The sequence below is a fragment of the Heterodontus francisci genome, chromosome 26, assembly GCF_036365525.1.
Source record: "Heterodontus francisci isolate sHetFra1 chromosome 26, sHetFra1.hap1, whole genome shotgun sequence".
Classification (NCBI taxonomy): Eukaryota; Metazoa; Chordata; class Chondrichthyes; order Heterodontiformes; family Heterodontidae; genus Heterodontus; species Heterodontus francisci.
In genome coordinates, this window is record NC_090396.1 from 67,466,407 (window position 1) to 67,494,004 (window position 27,598).

General features: G+C 42.3%; 1 protein-coding gene across 1 annotated transcript in view; it reads right to left on the minus strand.

Moving 5' to 3' along the window:
* Positions 1 to 8,894: 8,894 nt before the first annotated feature.
* The window catches only part of LOC137384438 (cytoplasmic phosphatidylinositol transfer protein 1-like), a 399,346-nt gene continuing 380,642 nt past the window's right edge, over positions 8,895 to 27,598 (minus strand). Inside the window, exons 8-10 of the mRNA XM_068058497.1 lie at positions 27,397 to 27,552; positions 20,273 to 20,336; positions 8,895 to 14,514 (exon numbers count right to left, since the gene is read on the minus strand). Of these exons, the coding sequence (XP_067914598.1) occupies positions 14,198 to 14,514; positions 20,273 to 20,336; positions 27,397 to 27,552 (537 nt within the window). The 3' untranslated portion in view covers positions 8,895 to 14,197. The remainder of the gene's footprint in view (positions 14,515 to 20,272; positions 20,337 to 27,396; positions 27,553 to 27,598) is intronic.

The window sequence follows — 27,598 nt, forward strand, 5'->3', positions numbered from 1 at the left end:
CGAAACTCCGGCTATAGCAGGCAAGAGGCGCCGCCGGAATCCAGCGGCCTCCCGCCACAGCGCCCTCTCACGGCAGGGAAGATCACACAATCTCTTCAGCAAGAAGCGAACCTGTCCAAGTCTCAATCATACCAGAAAGAACAGCGGGAGAGGGGATGCTCACCTTAGCATTGTAATGCAGTTGCAATGACGGGGCAACTGCCAGTGTTCGCTGTCATTACAACTGTGAGCCTGACAGCAACTTCCAACGTCTGCACATTTGCGGAAATCCAGAAGTTGCATCAATTCCCTACTCAGCATCATAGAGTAGAATGGTTACAGCACAGGAAGGAGCCATTCGGCCCATCGAGTCAATTCACAGCGATTCAACTGGTCCCGCTCCCCCACCCTTTTCCCATAAACTTCACACGTTTTAAAAAAATCTTTAGGTGCAATTATCCAATTCCCTTTTGAAATCGACAATTGAGTCTGTCTGTCCCACACTCTCAGGTAGGGCATTCCAGATCCTAACCACTCACTGCATAAAAAAATGTTTTCACATGTCAGCTTGGGTTGCCAGGGATAGATCAAATAACTATAGACCAGTCAGTCTGACCTTGGTGGTGGGCAAATTATTAGAATCAGTTCTGAGAGATAGGATAAACTGTCACTTAGAAAGGCACGGATTAATCAGGGATAGTCTGCATAGATTTGTTAAGGGAAGGTCATATTTTACTAACTTAATTGAGTTTTTTGAGCAAGTAACAAGGAGGATTGATGAGGGTAGTGCAGTGGATGTTGTCTACATGGATTTTAGTAAGGCATTTAACAAGGTCTCACATGGCAGACTGGTCAGAAAAGTAAAAGCCCATGGGATACAGGGGAATGTGGCGAGTTGGATACAAAATTGGCTCAGTGACAGGAAACTAAGGGTAGTAGTCAATGGATGTTTTTGCGAATGGAAAGCTGTTTCCAGTGGGGTTCCACAGGGCTCAGTGTTGGGTCCCTTACTGTTTGTGGTATATATTAATGATTTGGACTTAAATGTGGGAGGCATGATTGGGAAATTTTCGGATGACACAAAAATGGCCGTGTGGTTGATAATGAAGAGGATAGCTGTAGACTCCAGAATGGTATCAATGGTTCGGTTGAGTGGGCAAAGAAGTGGCCAATGGAATTCAATCTGGAGAAGTGTGAGGTGTTGCATTTGGGGAGGGCAAACAAAGCAATAAACGGGCGGATATTGAGAGGGGTAGAAGAAGTGAGAGACCTTGGAGTGCATGTCCACAGGTCCCTGAAGCTGGCAGGACAGGTAGATAGAGTGGTGAAGAAGGTATATGGATTGTTTTCCCTTATTGGCCGAGGTATAGAATACAAAAGCTGGGATGTAATGTTGGAACTGTATAAAATGCTGGTTAGGCCACAGCTGGAGTATTGCATACAGTTCTGGTCACCACATTACAGGAAGGACATAATTGCTCTGGAGAGAGTACAGAGGGGATTTACAAGAACATTGCCAGGGCTTGAAAATTGCAGCTATGAGGAAAGACTGGATAGGCTAGGGTTGTTTTCCTTGGAACAAAGGAGGCTGAGGGGTGACTTAATTGAGGTGTACAAAATTATGAGGGGTCTAGATAAAGTAGACAGAAAGGACTTGTTTCCCCTAGCAGAGAGATCAATTACCAGGGGGCACAGATTTAAGGTGATTGGTAGAAGGATTAGAGGGGAAATGAGGAAAAACTTTTTCACCCCGAGGGTGGTACTTGTCTGGAATTCACCGCCCGAATTGGTGGAGGCAGAAATCCTCAACTCATTTAAAAGGTACCTGCACCTGCACCTGAAGCGCTGTAACCTGCAAGACTGTGGACCAGGTGCTGGAAGGTGGGATTAGATTTGGGTGGCTAGTTTTTTCAGCTGGCGCAAACATGATGGGCTGAATGGCCTCTTTCTGTGCCGTAACTTTTCTATGGTTCCATGGTTGGTTCTTTTACCAATCATCCTAAATCTATGTCCTCTGGTTCTCGACCCCTCCACCAAAGGGAACTGTTTCTGTCGATCTACTCTCTGTAGACCCTTCATGATTTTGAACAACTCTATCAAATCTCCTCTCAACTGTCTCTTCTTTAAGAAGAACACCAACTTCTCCAAACTTTCCTCGTAACTCAAGTCCCTAATCCATAAAAGGATTCTCGTGAATCTTTCCTGCATTTCTGTCTAAAGCCTTCACATCATTCCTAAAATGCAGTGCCCAGAATTGGACACAATACAACAGTTGGGGCGGAAACAGTGTTTTGTAAAGATTCAACATACTTCTTTGCTTATGTACTTCATGCTTTGATTTATAAAGTTCAGGATTCCATATACTTTTTTAACTACTTTCTCAACCTGCCCTGCCACCTTCAATGATTTGTGCACATATACTCCCATGCACCCGCTTTAGAACTGCACCCTTTACTTTGTTTGCCTCTCCTCATTTTTCCTATCAAAATATATCACTTCACATTTCTCTTCATTAAATTTCATTTGCCACGTGTCTGCCCATTCCAATGGCCTGCTTATATCCTCTTGAACAATATCACTATCCTCCTCACAGTCCACAATAATTCCAAGTTTTGTGTCATCTGTAAATTTTAAAATTATGCCCTGTACATCCAAATCAAAGTCATTAAAATATACCAACAGGATGCTGCCGTTAAGCCAAAAAGACATCCTCCTTATCACACAAATGAGTAATGTGATATATGAATTTCAATGCCAGTGTGATGCTAGGAATACAGGCCGTCTGTCCCAAAGACTGGAGGATCATATCAAACAGCATGTCCCTTCTGTTATTTGCAACGGGCAAGGTACAGGCCGTACCCAACCATCCATGCTTGCAAAACTCAAAACACAGTGTCCAACATTAGATGTGATTCTGCAATTTGACAACATTTGCTAAATAATCTGCAGTGTGCTAAGTATTACGGTGACAACCGATTTAAGATTGTCAGCAGGGCTTGCAGTGTGGCACATTTGCGCGTACTGGAAGCTACATATATTAATACACAGAGGCGTGTTTTTTGCAGACACATTGCGTCTATTTCAACTAAACAAAATAAGTGACAGCCATTCGCTGGATCATTCTTCAGGACAATGCCTTGACCAATCAGAGTCAAGCTGCCTGGTTTTAATTTCAAACAAAGCTTGGCAGTTAACTGTTAGTCACCATAAACTGGTGCATTCTCCATGGCAACACCTCAACCAATCAGAGTTCACTTGCCAACCAACCACTCAGCACTCTCTTCTCATACAGTATAATGTTGTTGTTTTCCCTTACGTTGGCATTCTTGCGGATTGTCCTGATGAGTGCAAGACGAAAAGCTTTGACTACATATCTCTATTTTCAGCAATACTCAAGTTCTGTACTACCAAATGACTATACGTATCAGATTCTGAGGGGACTTGACAGGGTAGACGCCAAGAGGATGTTTCCCCTCGTGGGGCAATCTGGTACTGGGGGCATTGTTTCAGAATAAGGGGTCTCCCATTTAAGACAGAGATGAGGAGGAATTTCTTCTCTCAGAGGGTCATGAATCTTTGAAATTCTCTACCCCAGAGAGCAGTGGAGGCTGTGTCATTCAATATATGCAAGGCTGGATGGACAGATTTTTGAAAAATAGGGGAGACACGGGTTATGGGGAGCAAGCAGGAATGTGGAGTTATGGCCAAGATCAGATCAGCCATGATCGTATTGAATGGCAGAGTAGGCTGCAGGACTGTTCAGCCTACTCTTGCTCCTATTTCTTATGTTCTTCCACCCTTTTTTGAACAAGGCTATAACATTTGCATTCCTCTGGCACCACCCCTGTATCTAAGGAGGATTGAAAGCCTATGGCCAGTACCTCCGCAATTTCCACCTTTACTTTCCTCAGCATCCTCGGATGCATTCCATCTAGTCCTGGTGACTGATCAGCTTTAAGTACAGCCAGCCTTTCTATTACCTGCACTTCATTAAATTTTAGCCCATGCAGTGTCTCAATTAACTCCTTGACAGCTCCAAGACAATACTGCCAACCCCCCTTTTTTTCCTTCCCTATCTTTTATGAACACCATGTACCTAGGGATATTTAGTACCCAGTCCTGCCCCTTATTGAGCCAGGTCTCCGTTACCTCCATGACATCAAATTCCCATGTGGCTATTTGTGCTTGCAGCTCAGCAACCTTATTTACCACACTCCATGCATTTACATACTTGCAATGTTAAACATGAATTAGATCTTACAGCATTTCTTTAGTCTGACCCCATCTAAACATTTAGAAATCACTTGAATTGTGGTAAACGTCTGCTTTTTACACTCTAATCTTGCTGTAAAACCCTCTTAAAATGATGAACTTGATTTTCCTGTGGGCTTCTGAACCCCACTATCAGGCTCAAATGGGGGGTCAGAAGCTCACACTATGTCGGAAACAGTCACTTACCTGAGATTTTCCCTGAATTGGCTAATTAGTGGCCAGAGGGTGGGCTTACCATCCAATTAAGAATGGTGGCTGGGCTCTTGAAGCTGGAGAGCCAATAGGAAGCCTTCCAACTTGAAAGCAGCAGCAGGATGCCATGGCAGGTACATGAGTGGGCACCCCAAATTGGAGGCAAACTCTCCCCAACTTTTTAAAATTTGAAGTTTTAAATGTCTTTGCAGCCAGGCCACCATTGAGAGGGGGAGGAGGGAAACCTCTCCATAGGCTGGCCTGCAGTTGCTGCTAACACCAGGCAGGCAGGGAGGGCCTCTAAGCCTGCCTGGAGCACTGGTCCTCTGGTCTACTGCCAGGAGGCTGCGTCCAGGTACCTAAACTGTCTCCTGTCGCCTTTGGGGATTTGGAGGCCGACTGGAAAATCCCAGTCATCCTCCTTCAATAGGCCTCAATAGAAGTACTTCAATTGGCTACCTGCCACTTGCAGGCAGCTAGGCCTGTTGCGTATCCCCCTGCCCCCCCACCCCACAATTGCACCTCTGGGAAAATGGCCCAGGGACAGGATGGAACCAGGGAACTGGCATGCGGGTCAGCAGCACTATTTTTAGCACCCGCTCCCCTCTGTTCCCTGGCAGGGCCAAAAACTCCTGCCCTATGTGTTGTTGAATGATATATTACTGGGTTTTTAATAGTGTACTAAGTCATAATTACTGCTGAGCAACCTTTCTAGCCCTGAAAATTAATCTTATATTTGTGGAATGTTGAATTTCTTCATTATGATAATTCCATTGGTTTTTTAATATAACTTTTTTTAAAGCTTATAATTTCAGCTTCTAACTTAATCCCATGTGTATGTCCCAAACTTTATTTTGCCTTGTGTAAAATAATTAAAAAATGAAGGCTAATCAATACACTTTACTTCCTGGTTTGCTGACTGTGAGTTCTTCAATGTGATTGGCTGTTTAGCCTACTTGATGATATCGCTGTTGTTAGTTGCAAGAGATCCCCTGGGCAGCCAAGACAATTAATTAAAGGCCTCTCTGTAGTTCGCCGAAGCCCCCTCCAAAATCATCCTGTCCTTGACAGCGTCTCCCTCCCTGGCCACTGTCTCAAGCTTTTCTAGACTATTTGTAACCTCAGCTTCCCAGTCAAGTCTGAGCTGAGCTTCTGAAACATATGCTGTCCATCACACAGATTGCCTATTGTCATCTTCATAACTTCACCTACCTGTGTCCATCCACCTCTAAAACCCACATACATGCCTTTGTCATTTTCAGATTTAATTATTTCAATGCTCTCCTGGCCAACTTCCCATCCTTCCATAAACTTCAGCTTGATTAAAATTCTGATGCCTGTATTCTAGCCCGCAACAAGTTCTGTTTGCCCATCACCACTGTCCTTGCTGACTTACATTGCTTCAATGGCTCAAAATTGAAGCTCGCATCCCCATTGATGCTCGCATCTGCAATCATCCCTGGAGTTCCTTCTATTCTCCTTCTCCTTTAAGAACCACCCCCCCCAAAAAAAAACAGCACTTTGAGCAAACAATTTGTCATCTCTCCTAATTTCTCCTTCTTTTGCTCAGCATGTTATTTTCCTCATGCCTTGGGATATTTTTCCATTTTAAAGACACTATATGAATGCAGGTTGTTATAAAACATCCTTCTTACTGACTGCCTGCTCTACAGTTAGAACAGAGAAAAAACTCCAACAATCTGGCTACAGTCAATCATAAGCATCTTTGATTCTCCCGTTTGTTACTGCAAAAGCTACAGTTTCTTGCTATGGATTATAATTTCAGTCTTGATGAGTCCCTTGCTTCCAGTTGTTTCTGTATTGTGTTGCTCCCATATGAAAGATGATGAGAATGATAGGTTTCTGCTCTGTATGAATTTTCAAACATTAAACACTGGGTATCAGATCAAGTAAAACTTATGATGAAGTAATACTTATGATTACTCCAATAACTGCAAAAAACTCAATTCAGAGAGAAAAAAATATTTTATTTGTTTGAGTGGTAAATCTACTCAGTAGCAATGTAGGGGTTTTTCTGCACTCTGGTTTATTATAACATGCTAATGTAACAAAACTATTACAGTGAATCCTTCAACCCAGCTAATAAGATAAACCAGTCACAGAGGGTAATCTTGCCCTTAAGCTAACAAATCACCAGCATATTTACATCATACTGATTATGCACAGTGCTGATCTATGCAAAACTCTGTTCAATGCTTATCATAAGATAGATTTTCCAATTGTGAACTTGAGCACAGCAGATTACATGCCACTGAATATCTGAAAAGAAGGTATTATTTCCCATTTTAAGCGTCTATTTTCTGCTTCCTTTTCAGGTATTTTCAGGTTAGGTACTGAGGGAACAGTCAAGTGACATTATCAGACCCCTAACAATGCAATTTACCAACCTCTCCACTCAATTTTTTTTTCTCTTCCTTCCTGAGGACACTGATTCTACACAGACACTGGCAGCTCTCCAGGAACTTACCCAAGTGGTCATTATTCATTGCAAGCCTAAATGCTACATTAAATAAAAGCAAAATACTGCAGATGCTGGAAATCTGAAACAAAAACAAAAACAACTGGAAAAACTCAGCAGGTCTGGCAGCATTTGTGGAGAGAGCAGCAAAGTTAGTGTTTTAGGTCTGTGACCTTTCATCAGAACTGGCAAAGGTTAGAAAAGAATTAGATTTTAAGCAAGTGAAGGGGAGGGGGAGAGAACAAAGAGGAAGGTGTTTGATAGGACAGAGGGTGATTAAATAACAAAGCTGTCCTGGGACAAAGGCAAAGCGTGTGTTAATGCTTATGGTGAAAAACAAAGCATTAGTCCAGAGAGAGAGTTAATAGTGGAATAATGAGCAGCTACATGACTACATGAAAAGCAGGCACATGGTTACAAAATTTAATCTAAAAAAAGGCCAGTCATGCTCTGAATTTATTGAACTCAATGTTCAGTCTGCAAGGCTGTAGAGTGCCTCATTGAAAGATCAGGTGCTGCTCCTCGAGCTTGCGTTGATGCTCACTGGAACATTGGAGCAGGCCAAAGACAGAAATGTTGGCATGAGACCAGGGAGGAGTGTTGAAATGGCAAGCAACCGGAAGCTTGGGGTTATGTTTTCAGACTGAGCGGAGGTGTTCAGCAAAGCGGTCACCCAGTCTGCGTTTGGTCTCCCCAGTGTAGCGGACACCGCGTTGTGAGCAGCGAATACAGTATACTAAATTGAAAGAAGTATAAGTAAATCGCTGCTTCACCTGAAAGGAGTGTTTGGGGCCTTGGATAGTGAGGAGGGAAGAGGTAAAAGTCAGGTATTACACCTCCTGTGGTTGCATGGGAAGGTGCCATGGGAAGAGGACGAGGTGTCAGGGGTAGTGGAGGAGTGGACCAGGGTGTCGCAGAGGGAACAATCCCTTCTGAATGCTGACAGGGGAGGGGAGGGGAAGATATGTTTGGTGGTGGCATCATGCTGGAGGTGGCGGAAATGGTGGAGGATGATCCTCTGGATGTGGAGGCTGGTGGGGTGGAAAGTGAGTACAAGGGGAACCCTGTTGCGATACTGGGAGGGAGGGGAAGGCGTGAGGGCAGAAGTGCGGGAAATGGGCTGGACACGGCTGAAGGCCCTGTCAACCACATTAGGGGGAATCCTTAGTTGAGGAAAAAGGAAGACATATCAGAGGCGCTGTTGTGGAAGGTTGCATCATCAGAGCAGATGCGTCGGAGATGGAGAAACCGGGAGAATGGAATGGAGTACTTACAGGAGACAGGGTGTGAAGAAGTGTAGTCGAGGTAGCTGTGGGAGTCGGTGGGCTTGTAATGAATATTAGTGGACAGCCTATCCCCAGAGATGGTGACAGAGAAGTCGAGGAAGGGAAGGGAAGTGTCAGAGATAGACCATGTAAAGGTGAGAGAAGGGGGAAAATTGGAAGCAAAGTTGATACAGTTTTCCAGTCCTGTTGGCAGGCTATTCAACTGAGAATGGGAATCACAGTCAAGCTTGATCCGGAGCTCACTGGATGTCCACACATATGGGCTGGATTTTAAGAGCCTGCCGCTGATCCCAGCAGTGAGCTCAGAAAATGGTGGCCCGCCTGTGTGGGCTGCACGCCAAAGAGTCGCTGCAATCTCCCACGCATCGGCTCATTTTAAATAGCTGGGGCGGACCGTCCCCCTCAATCACCATTTTTAAAGGGTAACCATGCCCTTCCGGCACATTTTAATTTTTAAACAGGAAACCTCTTTCTCCCCACCCCCCCCACCCCCATAACAATATCTATTTGTCCTTCACCCCAAAACACTTACCTTTCACATCTGACATTCTCCCCCCAAACTGCACAAAGTTTAAGGTTCAAAGTTTCCCACCATCCCCTACACCCAATACGTTTATTTTACCCCATCCCCCCACCCGCACTGACAAATGTACCTCCTCCTCCCTCCCTATCAGCATGGCAGCAAGTTTCCCTGGATGGGGATTTGAAGGCATTGGAGTGCCGGCTGCCGTGCCAAAAATCGCGGCAGGCCCTCAAAATCGCTGGTAAGTCTATGTTAATTTATTAATTTTATTCACTTGTATATTTAAATTGGGGTACAGTTGCCCAGCGGCAGGGGGGCTGCCACAGAGCCTCGCCGCTGCCGGGAAGATCGGGTTGGGCCTTCCCAGCTTTGAGGTCCATGGCGGGCCTCCTCCGGAGCCAACTTCAAGCTCCCCCTGCCACAGAACTCAACGACTGGAGGAGAACAAAATCCAAGTTATATGCATTGATTGAGAAGTCATAACGATTTTTTCCCTTCCTTAGCCCAGGGTGCTGAGGCCAATTGTAACATTACAACTGTTGACCCAGTTGAGACCAGCTGACTCAGCACAGTCTGCAGATGGTGTCTGCCAACCTATTGTTCTGCAAGATCAGTACCAGACCAATTTATCAGGAGAGCTTTATTTTTTTCTCATTTTCTAAAGTGTATGCTAAACGGAAATGTCAAATTTTGCATGTAGCTTCCTCAGCAGTAGAAAGTTCCAAGTATGAGGCGAATAACAATGCTTTATGGCAAACAAATTCCCCACACTAAAAGGAATCAACAGTACCAATAGGTTTACTTAACCAGAAAATTATCCATAACTTCTTTACATTTCAGTATTCAAAGAAAATATTCATAGTATTTAACATCTATATTTCTGGCTGTTTACACACATGGGAACTGTGGGAATTGGTTTGTGGAAACACAGCCAGTAAAAATGGCAGATATACAGCTTGGAAAATTTAGGCAACCTGAACATGCTATCATAGAATTATAGAACTGTACAGCACAGAAGGAGGCCATTCGGCCCATTATGCCTATGCCAGCTATTTGAACCATGAAAAGTGTTTCAACAACATTCTGTTGTGAAAAAATATTTCTTTCAGTAATTACCACTACATTTACATTTCAAAAATGTTTTAAAATACACATTACAGGCATTTCCCATTGAAAATAAAGAAAGTGCATAAAAAGATGTGTTGCTGCGTTATCCAAATCCTCTTAGTAATCTGAAATGGTTTCCCCGTAGAGTTGATCCGAAACTGTTAACAAATATCTGTTAAAAAGGTGGTTTTCATAAAATGATCACCCCCATTCATTTTACAAATATCTCCAGTTTTTGTAAAGTACTATTTTCCACCTTGTCTCTTTTAGATCTGGTGCACAATATCCTCCACACAAGGGAATGGGTAAGATGACTTGCTTCCAGACCTTTGCTACTATGGCTCCAATAACTGGCCATTAGGAATTTTGTTAAAGTAGCTTTGGATGGGGTTTGCAACTCAGCTTTTTAATTTCCCCATTCTCTTGATGCACCCTCAGCAGCTCTCCCTGGGGGAACAGTTAAGGTAGATGAGTTTCTACCATGGGAAAACTTGAACACAGACTTGCATTCCATCAACTTGAACTCTGCTGCCAGAAAGGCTCAAAAGAAAGAAGGAACTTGCTTTTACATAGCGCCTCATCATATCCTCAAGATGTCCAAAAGTGCTTCATAACTAAAGAATTACTTTTGAAAGACAGTCACTGTTGTTTTGGAGCGAGGATTAGCGAAAATAATTCTTGATTCCACCAAAATAGAATCGTTGATCCATGCAGATCATTCTAGGAAAGTTCAAGTTTTGATCTTGAGTCATTGCTTCATTCCCTTTTGGGCAAAAGGGTTGAAAATCAGTCCGCGCTCCTGAATCCATTGACCCCAGCGACAAATGTATAGATGTAAACACCAAGTAAGAACGGTATTGGGTTCGCCCCCCAGGACAGAATGGCCTGCTGATGCTCATGGTCAGAGTTCAGGTAAATAATGACCACTTGAGCAAGGTACCTGTGGAAATGCACCCCAGTAAGGTGTTTCACCTTCTGGAAAGCAGTGCAGGGTGAAAAAAATCAATACACAAAAGAAATTAAACAAGACAGAAGGAAATCCTTTTTCGGTGAGTACTTGAACAGCGGCATTGCATGGTGAGTGAGTGTACAAGGTAATAGCAAAATGCAGTACCACTATTCCAAAATTGTGGCACTAAAAAGAACATGGCTTTAAATAAATGTTAAGAACAACTTGAACACAGCAAGGTACTGGAATTTTCTGCTTACTTCAGTTTTATATTTTGCAACAGTATAAATATGATTTGGTCCTTTTGCTAATATGGTATTGACAGTAAAAATAAATAAATCAAGAAAGTTTAAAAATAGTAGAACATACAAGGAATTAATTGAACAGTAAAATCTTTTACATTTCCAAAGACAGAGTTCAATAAGAGCAATCAACTTGCTTTCATGGCTGCTTGCATCAGGCAAACAAATCTGAACCTCACTCTACAAATTCAGACAGAATTGTAACAACGTACAGTAGACTTTTGGTTCAAGATGCTGCACCTCAAGCAGAGGCAGTGAGAGAGTAATTCTGTATAAATTTTTTTACCCTTACGTGTGTTCAGTTTTTTCAAAGTCTCTGCCCTGTCATTGTAGCTTATGCTGTGCACTTTGTTGAGCTTTCAATTGCTTCTCAACATTGTTAAACATAGTGTTAGCTCAACATACAATTATCAAAGATAAGAGGGAGCAATTAAGCCTGGGAAAAATACATCTGTTAAATATGAACTTTTATACACTTATTACTTTAAACAATTGAAATATGGTGATAACGGTGTAGGAAGATTTCTGCTGTTTACCTATTAATGAAGAATGTGTTGTTTGGGAATATTAAAAGGGCAGCATGTAACAAGTATGTTTTTTAATGAAAGGATTTTTTGATATCCAAAAGGCAATTCTTTTATATAAGGTTTTTGTTTAGTACAATTTGTTGAATGATTCAGATGGCATAACTTTTACTCAACAGTCTCCCTTTCCTCCTTGTTCTTTAAAATGACAAGCCTGCCCGATATTCAGGTGCATGACTATCAATGATTGGAGTGCTTTTTTTAAAAAAAAAGGTTTTTCTTAAATGGGTAGGGGGAATGGGAGTTAAAGTTTAATGTTACACCTTGTTAGTGGCGGAATTTCTACATTCTACCTAAAGTGAAATTTGAAAGTCTTCTGGCATTTTAACGAATGTGATGCATTAAATATAATGGGCCAGTGGTCAATGTAAAGCCTTTCAGCATATCATGGATATGCCAAAGATTGGCAAAAAGTAAGTTGATTTAAATTTTTGTTTTTGTTTTCTGTGGGCAGCTCAAGTTGACAGATTTAATGGAATAAATCCATCACCTGCATGGCTCAGGCTCTATATACAAAAATTAAGTATTGGGTTCCTTTGATATTTCTCCTTATTCTTAGCTGCAACATATTTTCGTAAATCTGCTACTGACAAAGCATCTACTCAGTATAATCCTTGAAAAGTATTTTTTTTGACTGACTGCCAGCACCTTAACTCAGCAAAAAACATGAGCCGATAGATTTAAAATATAACACTGCACTGTCCTGCATTCATTACACCATCAACCTCTTCTCTTTCAACACATAGGAAGGGGCCAAGGAAAGCAATGTTACAGTGACTGCAGGCGGTAGCTTTAATCTTAAACAAATAAATTAAAATATACTGGAAAATGCTTCACCATTGGAATTGAGCTTCAACAGAAGAAAATGTGTTCTTTTTAAAACTCATCTTGTGAATGTGGCATTTATCATTAATTTCAAGAGGATTATCAGTGCAGGTGGCAAGTACTTTACATAGACAACTTAGTATTCACCTTTATCTGGTTTTGGGAGAGTAACTTCTATATGTTTCTCTTCCCTGCCAAAACCTGTCGCTATGGAGATACTGAGAACCAAACCTGTCTTAGCACACTCACACATCAGAGCATCCATAGCCACATGGGCTTTGACATTTTCTTTTAAAACAGGGAGCCTAAAATTTACACTATATTCTAGCTTCAGCCATTAATACTTTACCCAGGGAGCCAATTTTCATGTGCAAGACAGAGCAAGACATTAGACTGTCACTGCCGAGCCTGGCTCTGTATTCAACCAAGATGGCACAGACTTCCCAGCAAGGGTCACTAGATAATGAACAGAAGAAGCCAAGCTTGGCTGATTTTCCCCACGCTAAGACAACGGCACTGTGGCCAATTGCAGAGATTCTACTGGTTCATCACAGACTCGGGATTGAATTTGGCACCATCTTGGCTCAAGAAACATCAATCGGTAAATTTATTCGCCAAGTCACTTGTGGAGCACAGATTTATAACTTTACCATTTGGAACCAGAAGAGTTAGTAATCAGATGACACAGATTTAAGATCATTTGCAAAAGAACCAGAGACGAGATGATGAGAATTTGTTTAATGCAGTGAGTTATGGATCTCAAATTCACTGCCGGAATGGGCTGTGGAAGCAGTTTCAGTAGTAATTTATAAACAGGAATTGAATAATTACTTGGAGGGGAAAATTTTGCAGGGCTATGGGGAAACGGCAGGGGAGTGGGTGTAAATGGATCACACTTTCAAAGAGTCAGCCTAGACACGTTGGGCCAAATGGCCTTGTTCTGTGGTGTATCATTCTATGGCTCTATTCTATAACCTATCATTGGTAATTTATGCTGATGGTTGCCAAAGGACACAGTTAATCTCCATATGGACCCAGTTCTAAAACAAAGCCAACAGGTTTTGATTGCTGTGGAACTTTAGAAGCCTGGTTAGTTGGTAAGTCCCACAGGGGGTGGGTAAATTACTCCTGCCTCAAGTCTTCAAAGCACATCTCCCTGTGTGTCTGGTGACCTTACACAAATCACTCCCAAGCTCTACATGAGAGCTTATGAAATGTGTTTAAACATTATTGCACTGAAATACATATGTTTAAGTGCTAAACATGTAGGGGTAAATTTTCCTGATATGTGCCAGTAACCTCATCAGCAGTAGGTATGGGAAAATCACATGATGTTGTCTATGATCTTGTGTTCATGGAAATCATTGCCAGGAAAATGTTGTGAAAGCCATCCATGAATTTCCAATATGCGTTGGCGGCAGGCGAGTTAGCTTGTCGTCAGCATATGGAGAATTTAAGCTGTAAAGTACTTACTGTCTATACTGATATTTCCCTTTGGGAACAAGCTTCTTATTCAACTTAATAGACAAAAACTGTGGGCGTGGAGCACCTTATTTTCCTTGTGAACTATACTCTTGGGGCCAAGGAAATAGGCCATTAGCATGTGAGTTTCAACTAAGAAGAACAAAGAGTGATGGATAAAGAAGAATATTATCTAACACTGAAATCTGAAAATAAAGCCTCTGGTCAGAAGCAGAAATTAATTGTACTTGGGCTCAGATGGCTCGCCACAGGCATCGATATCAGGTATCATGGCAGTGCTGCGCTTCTCCCGAGAATCTGGAAGGGTAAGAGTTTCCGGAGCAGACTTTTTTCGAGGGCGATCCTTGGGAATAGCCAGGAATTCTGGAGCTTCTGAGGCAAGAGGTGTGGTCGGGGCACTAGAAGGTCCGCTGCGGGTTAATGAAGGCATAACGATATTGCTGATAGTAATTGCAGGAGGAATAATTCCAATTTTTTTGTTAGTGGCTTCCTGAGTCGCTCGTTCAAATTCTCGAACTTCATTCATTGTCATGTCTTATAATTGAAAATAAAAAGGGAAAGAATATCAATAAAAATTTTAATGTCACTTACAGAACAATCTACTAATTCCAGTTCACTATTTATTCATTGTTATTGCCTCAAATAAAACATCATAGAACATGCAAGTAACTTTTCTTCTATTGTTTTAAATAAATGGTTTATAAGGTTTATAAAATTATAAAATGTTGAATGGTACTGCAAGTTGGAACAACAACATGCTGTTATTACATAACAGGCTGCAGATCTGCACCCACAATTTCCCACACAGTAGAATCTTACTGTGTAAGTATTAGTTGAATTTGTATAAAATGAAATGCAAAAAGTGCTGAATGAAGTGCTCACTTTCAAATCCATAAAAAAACCTGTGACTCTTCAGAAGAGCTATTGCAACCACAAAGATGTACAGTACATGTAAGGAGCTTACCATTGGTCTTCTACCTTTTTGTGAAGCTGCGTACATACATTTTTTCCTATCACAAACAAGTTACATTTTCCATGTTAATGTACCTTAAAGCTGCCATTGTTTATTTAAGATCAGTCTTTGTAGTCTAACTGAACAGGAAATTATTTTCATGTTTAAGACACATTTGTTGTGTAATATGCTTAATTCATCAATGCAGATTGTTCCCAATACTACCATCACTAATGAAAAGCTATAAGCACCAACAGCTCACATTTTTGTTCTACAACTCATATGCTCACTTCAAAGGCACCCAAGTTTGGAAAGGCAACATCCATAATATAGTACTGGATGTTATTTTTTGTTCAGAAGATATAATGCAAATACTTTACATGCCCACCATTACACTGTATTGCAATTTTAGTAACAGCACAATATTTGGTACTATTTTTGGCAGGGTCACACAAATCTAGGGTCACATAATGATAGATTATGAATTGGTGTACTTTGAGATCAAGGATCAATCACAGACAGATTAATGTGGAATTTAACCCTGAGTGGGTTTTGGATGGGCAGGGTGAATGTGTGACACACCAGCAGTCATAAATTTCAGGCCCAATGTATTTAATTGCAGTCCAATCTGCATGCCACTGGTCAGCTGTCCACCTGAAATGGGTGGAAAACGGCAGTCGGCTGGTAGGTGGGAGAGGAAGTTCGGGAAGCTTGAAGCCCACCCTCTGGCACAGAGGTAAGTTGTGGAAATGGGAGAGGTGAGAATATTTGGCAGGGACTTGAGAAACTGGGAATCCGGGCAGCAGAAGCCCACACTATTCTTGTGGAGCCTGGAAGAGCACTCCTGCTTCTCCTGGTCCCACCAAGAAAAGTATTTTACTTGCCTTGTAGGGCCTCCATTGGCTCTAGAACAGGTGTCACTGAGCTGGGCAGCCATCGTAGACTCTTTGTCAGGATAGGGTTAAATGCCATTGGAGTCCTATTGATCATACAGGATGGTGCTTAGCATTTATGCATGTGGCTCCCACCTGGGTCCAGCTGTTGCTTCATCTGCCGACAAAATTAATGGCATTAAAATCGGAAATCAGGAACATAAAGAAAAATGGAGCCACTTCATTTTAACTGCTTGCCTGCTCCGTTCCTGCCAAATGAAATGAGTTAAAATTTCTCTTCTTATTAGGAAATACTGTAGAATGATTTTGCACTTTGACAGTCTCAACTTTGGCCACTTACAGCTCATGCAGAGTGTTCCATTTGTCTTGTACTGAAGTGTTGTTGAACAGCCTCCCGCGATTCATTTGCTTTTGTTGTTCCCTCACTTCTTTGAACTTGGTCATTTTAAAGATGTACTTGGCTCCTGCTGTTAGTTATTTCTGACTCCCAGACCTTGTTACACTTAATCATTCTGTGGTCACTGTCCCCCAAGGATACTACAACTTCCATTTTGTGTACATTTTTCAATCAAATTTAAAATCCTTATACTTAGGACAGTAAATTATAATTGGTATTTTCATTAATTACAGACTGGTGGATGGCAAAATTTCAATGATGACCGATGAATCAGAATCAAACACTATGGGCTGGATTATGGGTCGCCCCATCTATTTAAATAAACCACCACGCGAGAGATCGTGGCAGCTTTGTGGCGGCGGGTGAAAAAATGGCGACCCACACACGCCGCAGAGCTGCCATGATCTCTTGCACAGCGGCTCATTTAAATAGCTGTGGTGGCCTGCTCCTCCAATCACATGGAGGGGCAGGGCTGTCTGACACCGACAATGGTGTCAGCTGTCTGTGCGCAGGCACTGGCGCCATTCTTAAAGGGCAGCCAGCCCTGCAGGCAAATTTAAATTTTTAAAGAGGAAACCTCTCCAAAATATATCCAATAAAATCCTGACACCCCTTTCCCACCCCCCACAATAAAAAAATACATTAAGTATTTGCCCTATCCCCCACCAAAGCATTTACCTTTGAGATCTGGCCTTCCCTCCCAACCAGACTGTACAAAGTTTAAAGTTCACTCCTTCCCAGCATTCCCTACGCTCATTACATTTATTTGATCCTGATCCCCACTCCCACCCCCACACTAAAATTCTTAACTCTCCCCCCTCCCCATCAGCATCACGCCAGCTTTCCCCAAACGGGGAAGTGAAGGTGCGGGAGTGCCGGCCGCCGCACTGAAGATCACGGCAGGCCTGGAAGGTTGGAGGTGAGGGTATTTAAATTTATTCATTTTATTGATTTACATATTGAAATTCAGGTCCCGTTGCTCAGCAGTGGGGGAACTAACACGGAACCTCGCCGCCGCTGGAAGAATCGAGCCAGGCCCTCCCGGCGCGAGCTCTGTGGCGGCCCTGTGTCAGAACAATTTTCTGCCCCCCTACCGCTATGGAGCCTGACACTCTGCTGACTTTTAGTTTACACTGATGACAATGGGAAGTAAAATTGAGCAGCGTGTAATTGGTGGCCTATCCTATCCAGTCAGGTTAGGTAAAATTACCCTTCTCTCTGGTGTTGGTGCAAATGCCATTGTGATTAGCAACTCTGATGTCTGTATAATTGTTGTGTATTGTTGTATTTATGTTTCAAAAAAGATCCAGTTGCTGCTCCAGTGGTCCTGTGTGATAGTGCATTACATAGACAGAAAGAAGAGCTCCAAGTTTGATCCTGGTCTGTGCTAATTGCTACTCATATATGTAGAAGTCAGGTGAAAACAAAATTGGCCTTGGCTATGTTGGCCTCCACGGGTGAATCCATCATCGAGGTTCATCTATAAAGCATTTCCATGTTGGGTGAGGTACAGAAAGGTTGGCACTGCTCAGGAAGCTATAACCCAGCATGAGTCACTGCATTCAGGTCAGGAGGGTGAAGGCAGCAAATGCCAGCTGTGCTCAGTATGGGATCTAATGGCAGTAGCAAACTCCAAGATGTGCATTAATGGTAAAGGGGGTTAACACTGATTGTTGCAGCGCTCAGCTTAATTCAGTGGCAAAAAAATCACTGATCCTACAAAAGCACCACTGTACATGAGACTTCTCGTTCACTAATGCCTAATTTTATATTGTCATTGTGTTTTACAGATTATATTTAAAGGGAAAACATATTGATATCCTTAATTCCCAAAGAATGGGAGGTTTGTTTTACAATGTACTTCAGGAAAAATATAACATACGCTTGTGTTGCCATCACTCTGTATTTCATCCGTGGAAGGAGAATTTGTGGAAGGCTGATCAAACCAAACTTTTATGTTCGTTTGTTCATGCATATTTTTCTCATATTTCCGCACGTCATCCATAGTCATATCTGTAAAAAGTTCAAGATGTTTCTTGGCATTTTCTACTGAGGACATTAAACTCAAGGCATGTAGTGGTTTCTGGGAGGAAAACATAAAAAGAAGAGACGCCATTCTAGGTGCAGACATGGAAGGTTCCAGAAGCAGCGGGGCACTAGCTTATGCACATTGGCCAGTTGGAGAAAAAGGTGTGGTGAAAAAAAAGGGCTAGCAGTAGAAGGAGTGATGTAGGGAGAGAAAAGGGGGAAAGAGTGGAGCAGCGCGGGTGCGATCAGTAGGAAATATGGAAGTATAAACCAAAAAGATCTTCAAGAAAGTTGCTTTCAGAAGATCATCAGAATACCTGCTACAAAGCCTCAAGGCAGACATTTCAGATATCTCTGTGTATCAAAACAAGAGAAGCTCTTACATCGATATCGTCCATCCATTATTAAGAAACTCGATACACTTACTAAAATTGTGAAAGTAACTAATACCTACCTTTTGGAATTGCCTTCACATAGTTTTTATAAACAGGTGATCCCTTAGTATAAATACAAATCCTCATTGAAATGATTACTACAATGGTCAAAACAAACAGGTGGTCTTTATACATGAGTGGTTTTTAAGACAGATTTCACTGCAGTTTTACTGCAACTACCACCTGAAATACTCTGCAGAAATATAGATTTCACAGTATGAAATAGATTTGTAATGAATTAGTATGTGAAAGATTGCTAATTAGTAAACATGAAAAGCATAGAGCTACGAAATGGTGTCATTCAAGATATTCTGCTCCAATGAACTCACAAGACCAAGTCAGACACTTGTATTTTAAGGAATTTTGCTTGTACAAAATTTTACTGACAAAGATTTAATTATAAATATAGAGGGCTCCACAAGCATGGCAATGTTTATTTCACAATGTTATAGAGTTTCCCACAAGCCTGTGCTCCAGAGCAGAGCTGTGCAGTTGGAAGGAGATACAGAATAAAGCCAAATGCATCCTGTCAAAGTAAGGGGACAGAGAAAGGAGTGGATGAGCCATCCACAGCTGCTGTTGACTGGATATGAAATGGCATAGGAAGGGGCTGGGATTTCTAAGTTCAGGAAGGGAAGCAGTTGGTGGGGAGGGGGTGGGGGAGGGGGGTAAAATTGACCTCAATGTCCCTAGGGTAGGGATGGGGTTAAAAATCAGCCAAAGTGCCCATTCCAACACTATCTGGTAACTCCTGCTGGAAACAGATCTGTGTAGTGATCGGGTGTGGATGGATTTGGGCTAGACTCTGATACCCTCACAATCAAACTGCCTACTATTATTTACTGTCGAGGCTCACACAGATAGAATGGCTGCATATATAAGTATTGGAGGACTGCAGTCTCCTGTGTAACTGTACCCATCTTTAACTCCAGGAAGGAGAGAATAAGAAAGAAAATCACAGGGTAAAATTAAATGGGGTCTGATTTTGAAACTCTCTTTTTAAAAGGGTGCTAAAAGCGGTTCACACATACTGAATTCTTTATCTTGGCCACATCATTAGATAGACTCCAAATATGGGCCAAACAATTCCTCACTGCGAAGGGAAAAAATAAATGAGAGTGAGGTATCCCAGGTTGTTTTCAAACAACTTCCAACAGCCCCTTTGTGAGTCAGAAGCACTGATAAGAGTTTGACATCCGAGAGTCTGTTACCTTAGGGACGTAGAGCAAAGACAGGAAAATGGAGCTGAGTTGCAGATGAGCCACAAATTAATTAAATGATGAAGCAGGCTTGAGGGACTGAGTGGCTTACTCCTGGTCCAAATGTTCCTACCTCAGTAATAATGTATGGGAAGGATCTAAAGTCTAAAATTTAAAACTGGTGCTATAAAGGGGGAATAGTGCTGATAATGTTACCATCTTCCAGTAGATTTTACATAAATCTTTTTTCAAAGTCAGAAAAATCATCGAGTTGCAAGCCTTTGTGAATTTGCGTCTTCGATCATGTCTGCATGCCATATCTAAGGTGGCAGACATGAAAAAGCTGGGATGCTTGGCAAACATTGCTGAAACTGAGCAGTTCCACTTACCATACCATTCATCTACCCAGGCAAAAGCTTGTCGGTGGCCGATCATCAGAATATCCCGGATAACCTAAGAACACGGAAATGCCATTAAGCAATTAGTAAGAATCCCCATGGAACCCGTCGACAGAAACAAATGATCTTATTTTTAATTTATTTTTATCTCATGGAAGTTGTCCTCTCTTAGTTTCAATATAAAAGGAGACAGAGGGCTGAATCCTCATCTTTTGAGTGGAATTTCCACAGGACAGGACTTCCTTCTGCCCCTCTGAATCTGCTCCAATCCTGACCTATTTCCCTGGGTTAGGCTAATTTCTTGCAAACAGCGGACACAAGAGGAGTCTATCTCCAAGAGGGAGTCCACTAGAGTGAAGAGAAGAATCTTGATATAAAAACAAGAAATGCTGGAACCACTCAGCAGGTCTGGCAGCATCTGTGAAAAGAGAAGCAGAGTTAACGTTTTGGGTCAGTGACCCTTCTCCGATTTCAGATTATTTCAGATTTCCAGCATCCGCAGTATTTTGCTTTTATTATAGAAGAATCTTGATGGTGCTGCGACAGCAACAGAAGAGTCAGGTGTACCATTGAGAGGGGAAGACTGTTTCGACTGAAGCACTTGTCCACGACTGAGACCTTCAGCAACAAATGCTCAACCCAAATTGAAGAGAGAGGAGGCCTCTGCAAGGCTCGCTCCAATCCTTGAGCTCAGAACTGCTATTGCTGCTTCATGGGGTCTACTGACATTGTCCACTTCGTGCCCTGGGAAATGGCGGTAAGTGGGGTGGATATCATAAAAATCTATTGGGGACCTGGGCCCTATCCCCTACTGCTATTCACATGTGGTAGCCAGGGAAGGAGTGTCCAGCAGCAATATTGGAGCAGCAGGAAATTTGGATCAGAGAAGTTCGGCATGTTATATTCCAGAAAGCCGGTTGGTGAAACACTGGAGCCAATCTTTACTCAGCTTAACATTTATTTATATGGTGAAACATTACAAGCATACACATCCAAACTCAACTACACCCCAGTTTCAGTGAGTATCTCTTTATATCTGCTCAAGTGAAATCCCAATTAAAGATATTTGATATAGAGTCAGCATGGATTTACGAAAGGGAAATCATGCTTGACAAATCTACTAGAATTCTTCGAGGATGTAACTAGTAGAGCTGATGAGGGGGAGCCAGTGGATGTGGTTTATTTGGATTTTCAGAAGGCTTTCGACAAAGTCCCACATGACAGATTAGCATGTAAAATTAAAGCACATGGGATTGGGGGTAGTGTATTGCGATGGATAGAAAATTATTGGTTGGTGGACAGGAAACAAAGAGTAGGGATAAATGGGTCTTTTTCTGAATGGCAGGCAGTGACTAGTGGGGTACCACAGGGATCGGTGCTAGGACCCCAGTTATTCACAATATACATTAAAGATTTAGATGAGGGAACTAAATGTAATATCTCCAAATTTGCAGATGACACAAAACTGGGTGGGAGGGTGAGTTGTGAGGAGGATGCAAAGAGGCTTCAGGGTGATTTGGACAAATTGAGTAAGTGGGCTAATGGATGGCAGATGCAATATAATGTGGATAAATGTGAGGTTATCCACTTTGGTAGCAAAAACAGGAAGGCAGATTATTATCTGAACGGCTATAAACTGAGAGAGGGGAATATGCAGCGAGACCTGGGTGTTCTCGTACACCAGTCACTGAAGGTAAGCATGCAGGTGCAACAGGCAGTAAAAAAGGCAAATGGTATGTTGGCCTTCATAGCGAGAGGATTCGAGTACAGGAGCAGGGATGTCTTGCTGCAATTATACAGGGCCTTGGTGAGGCCACACCTGGAATATTGTGTGCAGTTTTGGTCTCCTTATCTGAGGAAGGGAGTGCAGCGAAGGTTTACCGGACTGATTCCTGGGATGGTGGGACTGACGTAAGAGGCGAGATTGAGTCGGTTAGGATTATTCACTGGAGTTCAGAGGAGTGAAGGGGGATCTCATAGAAACCTGTAAAATTCTAACAGGACTTGACAGGGTAGATGCAGGAAGGATGTTCCCGATGGTGGGGGAGTCCAGAACCAGGGGTCATAGTCTAAGGATATAGGGTAAACCTTTCAGGACTGAGATGAGGAGAAATTTCTTCACCCAGAGAGTGGTGAGCCTGTGGAATTCGCTACCACAGAAAGCAGTTGAGGCCAAAACATTGTATGTTTTCAAGAAGGAGTTAGATATAGCTCTTGGATCTAAAGGGATTAAAGGGTATGGGGCGAAAGCGCGTACAGGTTACTGAGTTGGATGATCAGCCATGATCATAATGAATGGCGGAGCAGGCTCGAAGGGCCGAATGGCCTACTCCTGCTCCTATTTTCTATGTTTCTATGTTTTAATTCACAGGGTGGTGGTAGGCCTCATTGCCCCTCGTAGGGGAATCTAGAACTAGGGGGCACAGTTTAAAAATAAGGGGTCTCCCATTTAAGACAGAGATGAGAAGGAATTTCTTCTCTCAGAGGGTCATTAATCTTTGGAATTCTCTAGCCCAGAGAGCAGTGGAGGCTGTGTCATTAAATGTATTCAAGGCTGAGCTAGACAGATTTTTGATCCACAAGGGAGTAAAGGGTTATGGGGGTGCAGGCAGGAAAGTCGAGTTAAGGCCACAATCAGATCAGCCATTATCCTATTGAATGATGCGGCAGTCTCAAGGGGCCAAGTGGCCTACTCATGCTCCTATTTCTTACGTTATGTTTTCCCGCATTCTTCGTCACTATCATGGCCGATTTTGGGCAGGATTATGGAGGACAATCAGTCCAGGTTGTCTATAGGAACGATGCAAGTTTGATTGATTTGGAAATTGATCATCACAAAAGGACAAATTAAACTATATGTTGTCAGGGCATGGTCAGGTACTCAGAACCTAAACCTGTGAGTAATAATTCATTAGTATTTCATGTAACAGTACCCGTGTATCCTTTGATCACATGTGATAGCACCAACTTCAGAGGCTCTTACATTCTACAATAACTGTGGGAACCTTCTGTGGTTTTAGTTATGGCAACAGTATCCAAACTCTATGTGGATACTGGAACTTATGTTATTCAGGTCTAAAAAAGAGACAAATCTGACTGTTCCTTCCACAGGATATGTTGATTGCCAGAGTCTGTATGAAACACTATTCTAAAAACTTATTCTGATTGTTAACTTCTTAGTAACAGATTCCAGCTCTGTTTTTGAAGTGTACTGCTTTTTATTATTTTGCTGTGTCTTTTCACTTCTATGTGTTACTTTCCTTGTAAATAAATCCGATTGAGTAATTTTAGCCCGTACTAGTCTGGTGACATGTTACTTTTTTTACCTTCAAAGGTGATGGGAGAATGTTTTGGACATCCTGGGCTGAATTTTATTAGCGCGCCGCACGTTGTGGCCTTCTGACATGGAAGTGCCGCCGCTGAGCCCCCACGATATTTCGCGCAAGGGCTCATTTAAATGGAGGAGCAGAATGGCCACCCCCGATGATATAGAGGGGGTGGCTGCTCTGTACCCAGCAATGGCGTCCGGCACCACTGTGCAGGCGCCGGTGCCATTATTAAAGGGCTTAGTACCCTTAACAAAAATTAGAATTTTAAAGAGAAATGATAGTTAATTTTTAAGGAAAAAAAATAATCAAAAGTTGGAGGCCCTTTCCCAGGCCCCCCACCAATGGTTGTTTTAAAGGCTAGTATGACAAATCATAAATTTATTCCTACCCCGAACTTTCCCCCCCAACCTCATCACGTTTGCCCTTCAACCCCTTCCCACCATTGCCACAGCCAATAAAAAAGGTTTTCCCCTCTCCCCGCCCTGATTTCAGCCCTCCCCCCTCACCACCAGTGTCTTGCCCTCGGAACTCCATACGGAGTTCTAAAGGCGCGCGAGTTGTGGCTAGTGGCTGTAAAATCAGCGTGGGACGGCCGCCAGGACCAGGTAAGTTGATTGGCATCTATCTTAATTAATTTTTATATTTAATGAAGGCCCCACCAAGCGGTGCCCGGGGGGCGGGGAGCGCACCCAGGCCTTGCTGCCGCCAGTTAAATGCGGCGGGGCCTTCTCAGCGTTGGAGGTCATGGTGGGCCACTCCCTTAAGTATTTTACGGGCCCCCCACCATGACCCCTGACTCCAAGGGTTGGTAAAATTCAGCCCCCTATGTATTCTCCAGTATGTGGTTTACTGCTGTTGGGGGCTAATTGCTAGACCTGGGGTACACTAACTCATACACAGCAGAAAATAAGTCACAGATTTGGGTTGATAAAGAATTCAGGCTGTTATAGAAACTATCATCTAGCCATAAATAAAGGGCAAATGTCAGTAAATGCAGTAAGGATAGATTTGCTCTGTGTGAAAAAATATTTCACCGAAATTATTTTTTCTTTAACCTTTACATACAAAGAAAACTATATCCCCTAGTGATTAGGTGACATTTTAATTTTCCTGGTGTCTAATACAAAAACATGACCTGTATTATAAAGCATATGACTTGCTCACATAACTACTCAAGATGGGTCAAATAGTACTAAAACAATAATAAGTGGTGTGTGTGTGCCCAATGCACAGATCGATGAATGTTAGGCTCACAAGACAGCACAGTAAGGGCCAGTAATCCTGATCTACTCCAACATAATTAGTCATGGAGTTGCAGGATGTGGCTTACATCCAAGCTCCCAATCTCACTTGGGCCATCAATGGGAGTGAATAATGGGAGGCACTTCTTTCTCCTCCCACACAGGGCCAGTTGCACATGAGTGGTGACAAAGGCCTGGGAGGTTTACCTGATTTCTCAGTTGGGAATTGATGAGTGGGGCTAAAAGGGACAAGAAAAAAAAATGCTGGAACCTGATTTAAAAGACCCCTACAGAATGGATAGTTTGCCAAACTGGTAATATTATTCGAATGGAGTCTATAATTTATTTAGTGCATTGCAAATTTACAAAAAGGAAAATTGTACAATTTATTTTGGTGGCTGGTTGCTTTTAATAAAATGTCTGAATATGATGTATTGTTTCAGCTGAGAGAGCAACTCAGTGCAACTCAGCTGGTCATTCAGGATTTTGTGCTGTGTTGTGTTGTGCTTTGTTCCAACAGAATTTAAAGGAAACAATGTTTAAAAAGAGCTGATATTCAAGAGATTAAATATGCAATACAACAATATTTTATTCAATTTCTCTTTCGCCCTCTCCCTGTATCATCACCATTGAATGAGGATAGGGGAGGCATGAAAGAACAAGAGGTCTCAGGGCTCTATTCCAGTGGTTCTCAAACTTATTCATCCACAGACCACTTAGGTGGGGCAAAAGATCCTGTGAACCACCTACTGGTCCTACCCCACCTCTTGCTTGCCACTGCAAAAAAAACCATCAGAATTAATGGGAAGAATGGTGGTGCTTTTGATGAGACACCAATGAGGTGATGTCTGGTTCCAAGCTGGAGAGTTCAGTCTCATGTCGGGCTCCATGTTCAGCCAGCTCCTCTTCTATGTTTTCAACCCCACAAGTATTGAAAATCCAATCTTGCAATTGTATTGTAACAGTAGCATAAATCTTGCTTATAAAACTACATTGTTGTTGCACGCGCTTATGACGACGAGGGCTGCACACACGAGCACTGATCTGGTTGCGTGACGTCGCGCGACTGGTGGAGATGAAGGTTCTGGCCTTGGCCTTGGTGTTGTGCATCAGTATTTTGGACCAGCCCGCAGACCACACATTGAGAACCACTGCTCTATTCATTCTGTTTTGTGATCTGATGCTAAGAGATGCAGCTCTTCACATTTTGCCTCACTGCTTTCACTGAATATGATAATTAGGAATACTGTTACCCCCATATTCTTTGCTAACCTTGATGTTCATGGATACTGTTACTCACCATGGTGCCTAGGGCTACTGTTACTGGTGATGAAGTTACTGTCGTGTGTAACTGACTACTACACTGGACAGAGACAGGTGGTTCATTTTGTCATGTTGCTACAGTATCATGAAGAGGGCATTAGAGGGAATTGCATCAAAAGTCTACAGCAAAATGTTATGCTGTTACTGTTTCACATTTCAGGTAGCATGATGCATCTTCATTTACTGACAAGCAGGATGGGCTACAGATTGAGTACACCATGTATGTGCTCCTTCAATTTATTTCTGTGCTGCTTGACAAGGAAGAAAATGCAGGAAGAGACAAAAACTGAACAGGGTTCAGAAATTACATACCTGAGATACGAACATATGAATTAGGAGCAGGAGTAAGCCAGTCGGCCCCTCGAGCCTGCTCTGCCATTCAATAAGTTCATGGCTGAACTGATTACTCCACATTGCCATGTCCCCCCAATAACCTTTCACCCCACCTTGCTCATCAAGAATCTATCTACCTCTGCCTTAAATATATTCAAAGACTCTGCTTCCACTGCCGTTTGAGGAAGAGAGTTCCAAAGACTCACGACCCTCTGAGAGAAAACATTTCTCATCTCTGTCTTAAATGGGCGACCCCTTATTTTTAAACAGTGATGCCTTGGTCTAGATTCTCCCACAAGGGGACACATTCTTTCCACATCCACCCTTTCAAGACCCCTCAGGATCTTATATGTTTCAATCAAGTCGCCTCTTACTCTTCTAAATTCCAGCGGATACAAGCCTAACCTGTCCAATCTTTCCTCATAAAATAGCCCGCCCATTCCAGGTATCAGTCTAGTAAACCTTTTCTGAACTGATTCCACTGCATTTACATCCTTCCTTAAATAAGGAGACCAATACTGTACACAGTACTCCAGATGTATATTAACATATTATATTATATATTATATTATGTATATTATATTCAGCTTATATTTCCCGGAGGACATCCTTGCATCTAAGAGCATGGATGAAGCAGGAAAAAATGAAGCTGCACGTCAATGGAAAAGAAAATTAGCATGGTGTAAAATGGGCTGACGATTTCCTATGGCCCATTTCTAACTACTGGTGTAGACCAATTTCACCACTATGATATTAAATCATCACCATTAATTCGAACATACAAATATGCACAGCTCCTAAAACAGACCGATGATATTAGGCATTGTGACTGCAATTACTTCCAAACCTTTCATTTGTGTTTCATACTTCACATATCGTTTTGACTGACCTTGTGTACAAATTGTTCTACTCTCGTCTGAAGTCCCCAGACTTCGAATTTAACAGTCACCAACTTATAAGAACACATGATTGGCTTCTGAGTTCCTCTCCAACCTTCTTTCAGCATGCCTCGCTGTGTCTTTTCTGATTTAAAATACCTGAGGTCCTGAAACACAGTGAAATGTCACAGTAAGTCAAGTGTATTTTATTTT